At 39.2% G+C, this 6,000-nt stretch overlaps 1 protein-coding gene across 1 annotated transcript in view; it reads right to left on the reverse strand.

The window, feature by feature from the left end:
* The window catches only part of LOC115685125 (protein DETOXIFICATION 53-like), a 33,855-nt gene extending 28,124 nt beyond the window's left edge, over positions 1 to 5,731 (reverse strand). The window contains exon 1 of the mRNA XM_030610146.1: positions 5,429 to 5,731. Within this exon, the coding sequence (XP_030466006.1) occupies positions 5,429 to 5,731 (303 nt within the window). The remainder of the gene's footprint in view (positions 1 to 5,428) is intronic.
* Between the last annotated feature and the right edge of the window lie 269 nt (positions 5,732 to 6,000).

Here is a 6,000-nt window from a genome sequence, read left to right on the forward strand (position 1 = left end):
TTGCCAAAATTTGTGAAACTGCAGGCTTATATCAGTTTTTACTAGGAATTCATCATAAAAACATACCCATCAATAACAATACCCGCGGAGAAAAGAAATATATACTTCTTCCATTCATTTCTTGGTTAAACATTAAATTACAAAACAAAGTCTTCACATGAACATTAGAACCTAATCCAACGGCAAAACTAGGACCGAGTCCTATACTACAACGATGTAATTACTAAATGACCGCATCGGACGCGTATCGGCATGTATGATCCCATGATTCGTGATCGCAAGATTATGGTCGGTCTCTTCTACTTCGGCCTTGGCCAGTTCAAGAACCCAATTGAGCAATTCAGGCGAGCAACACAAGTAGAGCCCCTTGTGCTCGTCCGATTGGTCTCGGCACCGATTAAACAATGCTTGCATTATTCTAGAATTCAAGTACTTCACTGGGATCTCGTGACGTTCTCTCTCTTCACCGACATACACGGCAAAGCATCCTCTTCTCGCTAGCTTCTTAACAATTCCGAACTTCTCGACGGGCCAACGCGGTTTTCTCTCAAGAACGGTCATCGGAACTTTTCCGACGAAGAATGGCGACTCCTCAGGGAATTTGAATCGATAGCCAGTTGGAGAGATCTCGAGACCGGAATTACTGTGCAGTTGTTAGAGGCTCATCGAATGGATTATTTATAGATGGATCGGAAGAGAGAGTGTAAACATTGTGGAATTATATTAGGATTCGGTTTACTTTTCTTTATTAGAATGGGAAAGAACAAGCTTTAAAAGAAATTGAAGGTTTGCAGCTCTAGTGGGAATTGTAGGTTTGCAGCTCTAGTGGGACTGTAAAAACCGGATAGAGATGTCCAAAACTAACCACGGGCAGAATATAACTAAGTCCTCTAATGCCAGCTGATTTTCGCAATCTAAGTCATTCTGACATTAACATATTCCAAATTGTTGTTGTTGACATCTTTTATTGAATTACAAAGAAGAGAAAATCATGTACAATTATCTTGAATTTTTTTTTGGTCGAACAATTATCTTGAATTGATGTACGGCCTTTTTGGTCTCTCCTTTGACGAAAAAAAAAAATTAAAGTATCTTAAAGTAAAAAAGAACCATTGTAATAGTAGAAGAAGGAAAAATAAAAATAAAAATATGGAAAATAAAAATAATTTTCAAACGATATTTCTTTGTTGCTAACGATTGAATAGTATATTTTCGAGGTAAAGTTTTTGATGGAAAGAACTCCTAGCGATAGGGCGAAGACTCCTTTCCTCTACCGTCCAAAAAGTAAAGAAAAGGTCGTGCGGATAGAGGATCCACTTCCTTAATTATTTCGATTTCAAACTTGTAAAGTTCAAATTCTTGCAAGTGGTGGAATCCTTATCCACCCAGTCCCGCCATAGGCAAGGGGAGGGTCCCCTTACAAGAGAGAGATCGACGGTCATTCTGTGACGGCAATAAGCGGTTGATCTTTCTTGTATTGACAGAACTATTTAGATTGCGAAAAGCGATTGATATCTGTATCGACAGAACGATTTAGATTGCGATAGGCGATTGATATATGTATCGACAGAACGATTTAGATTGCGATAGGTGGTTGATCTCTCTTGTATTGATGGCAATGGCTCTATTTGTTTCACGAAAAATGTGACATTTCTAGAAAATGTTTTCTAGAAAGTAACAATATTATTCTGTATTTGACTAAAATCTGAAAATGAATTGAAAAATATTTTCCGTCGTTTGGTTAGGATAATCCAATTTGACTTTTCTAAATAGGGCGCAGCCAGGAATTTGAGTACTCTCACCAAGGGCCCATGTTCGGCCTCGATGGACCTTGACCCAGGCACGAGCACAGGCATCGATTCTAGGTCCAGTCTCGATGGACTGGGGCATGTGGGCCCGGGCCTAGCCTTGATGGATCCGAGCGTGGGTGTTGAGGACCTGAGTAAGGACACCGGAGTCTCGAGCTTGACCTTGATGGACCCAGGCTTGGCTTTGATAGACAGGGGCACGGGCACCGGGGTCCCTAGCCTGGCCTCAATGGACTCGGGTGCGAGCGCCAAAGTCTTAGACCAGACCTTGATGGACCCGAGGACTCGGGCATAGGTGCCGAGGTTTTGGGCCTAGCCTCAATAGGCCCGGGCCTGGCCTTAATAGACACATGCCCAGCCTCAATGGACCCCAACACTGGCACTAGGGTCTCGTAGTCAGCCTCGATGCACTCAATCTTTGTGGCAACACAAGCACGGAGCACGGACACCAAGGACCCAAGCTCGGCCTCGATGGACCTAGGCACGACCTCGATGGACACGGGCCTGGGCACCAAGGTCGTGGGCTCGACGTTGATGGACCCTACCCTTGGCGCGGGGTCTCAGGCCTAGGCATTGTGGACTTGAGCCCGGCCTCAATGGAACTATGCCCAGGCACTAGGGATCCAAGCACGAGCACTAGGGTCTTGGGCCCCGGCATTATGGGCTTAGGCCAAGGCATCGAGGAGCCAAACAATGATACCGAAGTCTAGGCCAAGCCATCGGTGCTAGTGTCCCAAGCCCAACCTCTGTGGACTCGAGCTCGAGCACCAGGGTTCCAACCTCTTTGGATTCGGGCTTGGCCTCGATGGACCCAAGTAGACCCGACCCCGCCCTCTAGACCCGCTACCAAGGGCCCGGGAATAAGCGTTGGGTTCATATGTCCAAACGCAGAGTTTCTAATACAAACGCCGATATCTAATTATATTTTGGAAAATGATTTTCAATTTTTTAAAGAGGTAATCGTTTTCTTGAATTTAAACATAGATTTTTCATTGACTCATTTTTCTAAGTGATCCAAATGAAGGAAACTGTTTTCTTAAAAAATATTTTCTGCGAAATAAACGGAGCCTACATTACACCAAAAAAGTTGGAGCATCCAATGCAAAAACTAAGCAATCTCAGTTTTTCTTGGTAGCATCTTGTATTTTGCATCTTTTTCTCCTCTCTTTACGAAGTGGACAAGATAATTAGCAAGATTGCTACATTTTATCCCAATTCCTTATCTTTTAGAAATAATTCTAAATATTTAGGTGATTTTGTTGGATTTAGTCATGATTACAGGCAAGGCAGTCGCTACGCACGTGACTATAGTTGGGTGAGTTGTGCACGAAAAGAAAATGAGTAGTTATTATGAGGAAGTTGAAGGGTACAAGAGGTTCAACGAAAATAACTACCCATTAACCAATAAGCTACCCTATGCATAAAATTAACGTTTTTTGTATTTTTTGTTGTTGTGAAAATCATATAAACTTCAGAATATTTTAATAAATTTGGTTTGACAACAGAACTTTCGCTTTATAATATTACAGATTATCTTGTTATATTTTACTTAAAGCTTTATTTAGGGTTTTTCTAGAGTTGTCCAGGGTTTTAAGTTATCAAGAAATCTTATCTCTTTAAAAGTAAAGATGAAAAATTGAGTTTTGTCTTCTTCTTTTTTGGCGCTTTCGCTTTTTTGTGAAACATGAGTTAAATAGACTTCCACAAATTTGCTTTAAAATTTCGAGTTATATAGCATATACCATATAATTACATAAGACCCATAATTCACAATATTTCTAACGATACCATTAGTTGTCAACAAATGTTAGATGTGATTAATTAAGTAAAATCTTTTGCACATATAGTCGAAATTAACAGAGGGTAAATTTGTCACATGTATATCGATTTGAGGTTTTTTGTGGTAAAAAAATTAGTTCAGGGTAAATTTATCACATGTGTACCAATTTGGGGTTTCTCGTGATATTAACCCATAACTTTATTTGCATAAGGTACCATATACAATCTGTATTGACGAATCGGTGTGTCTGTATTTGTCCAATTCAATCCTCGCATCAAAACCTCCCCTAATTGATGTATCTAATGTCGACTCCTTCATTGATCACGAAGATGATATGGACTGCCTCTCTCTATTGTCACATTTTAGAAAGTTCGTAGCTTCACAATTGATCGTTCTTTAGCGATAAGCTACATATACAACAGTATCCGAATCTTAACAAATTAAACTTTTGAGGACAATAACGTGCCCAACATTGTATTACAGCCAAACATCAATGCTTCATGTCCAGTTTGACCTTTCCCACATATAATTTTTAAGGTTAATACCATGAAAAACCTCAAACGGGTACACATATGATAAATTTATCCTAAACTAATTTTTTTACCACCAAAAATCCCAAACGGGTACACCTGTGATAAATTTACCCCAAACTAATTTTTTGACCAAAAAAAACTTCAAACTGGTACATCTGTAACAAATCTACCATCCATTAAATTGAATTAATACAAAAAAATCACAAACTAGTACACCTAGGACAAACAGAAGGTAAAACCCAAAATTGGTACATTCGTTAGTTGCCATGTGTCATTTAATTAAATAATTTGACAGTAAAATTTAACGGAAATTAACGGAGGGTAAATTTATTATAGATATACCAGTTTGGGGTTTTTGGTGGTCAAAAAATTAGTTTGAATTAAATTTATCACAGGTATACCAATTTAGAGTTTTTCGTGATAATAACCCTAGTTTTTATCTTTCTTATTCCCCGTTCGTCAAATACATGTACTGTTGTACATGCGAGATGGAGTGTCAAACTGATCTCTTACTGCCAATTTGTATGGTTTGTTCGAGTCTCATGTTAATGTAATCTCTCTTACTGCCAATTTGTGTGGTTTGATCGAGTCTCATGTTAATGTAGTCTCTCTCTATTTGATAGCGAAACTTTTCGAGTTGAATATTCTATTGTGCTACCAGAACACAGGTCAAAAGTGTGAATTTTGACACTATTTATAGTACCAACAGTATCTTCTATTACATTAAATCAGACAATGTTATTGTTATTGCTCGAAAAGATTTTCACAATAAAATCTTGCACCAAATTCTACAGTAACAACGGTTTATGTGTAAATTGAGGTATACGTTTGTTTTAGTTGGGTTATGGACATTTGCTATAAAAAAATATGCACGTTGTCTATCGGAGGAAGACGATAACGTTTTGTTCAAAGATCACTCGTGTCAAGATGAAACCCTTTTTGGTAACACACTCGGCATTCGATCCATTAGAAAAGAAAAATCGAATAACATGAGGCACGTTAGGAATCTCTTTGTACAAGTGCTCTTAGATGGATTTTGACCTAGGATGAACATCTCCATGGCAAGAAATTGTCATACAATGCTGGCTTATGCTAGTTTTGACTAGCAATTCATCACAAAAGAAACCCATCAATAACAATACCTGCAGAGAAAAATTAGATACTTCATCCATTCATTCCTTGGTGAAACATTAAATTATAAAACAAGGTCTTCACGTGTACGTTAGAAACGAAGAAACAAAGATCAAGTCTTATACCACTACAATGAAATTACTAAATGACCGAATTGGGTGGATATCGGCATGTACGATCCCTTCATTCTTGATCGCAAGATTACGATCGGTCTCTTCTACTTCGGCCTTGGCCAGTTCAAGAACCCAATTGAGCAATTCAGACGAGCAACACAAGTAGAGGCATGTGCGCTCGTCGAATTCATCTTGGCACTGATTAAGCAAGGCTCGCAACATTATAGAATTCAAGTACTTCACTGAGATCTCACGACGCTCCGTCTCTTCACCGACATACACCGCGAAGCATCCTCTCCTCACTAGCTTCTTGCTGGTTCCCAACTTCTCGACGAGCCAACGCAATTTTCTTCCAACGACGGCCATCAGAGCTTCCCAACGGAGAATGGTGACTCCTTAGCGAATTCAATCTCTGACCAACAGGAGAGATGTTGAGATCGGAATCAAAGGTACAAAGTGTTGGTGACTCGGGGAATGGATTATTTATAAAGGGATGAGGAAGAGAGAGGATAAATATTGTGGAATTAGAGTAGGATTAGAATTTCCTTTTCTGTTTAGATTTGGGATGAAGAAGCTTTTAGTTTAATTGTATTGGAATTGTTAAAACCGGATAGAGATTATAAGTTCTCTAATTC

Source organism: Syzygium oleosum, unplaced genomic scaffold (genome assembly GCF_021117445.2).
Source record: "Syzygium oleosum isolate NSW1041296 unplaced genomic scaffold, Sole_v2.1 Sole_v2.12, whole genome shotgun sequence".
Lineage (NCBI taxonomy): Eukaryota > Viridiplantae > Streptophyta > Magnoliopsida > Myrtales > Myrtaceae > Syzygium > Syzygium oleosum.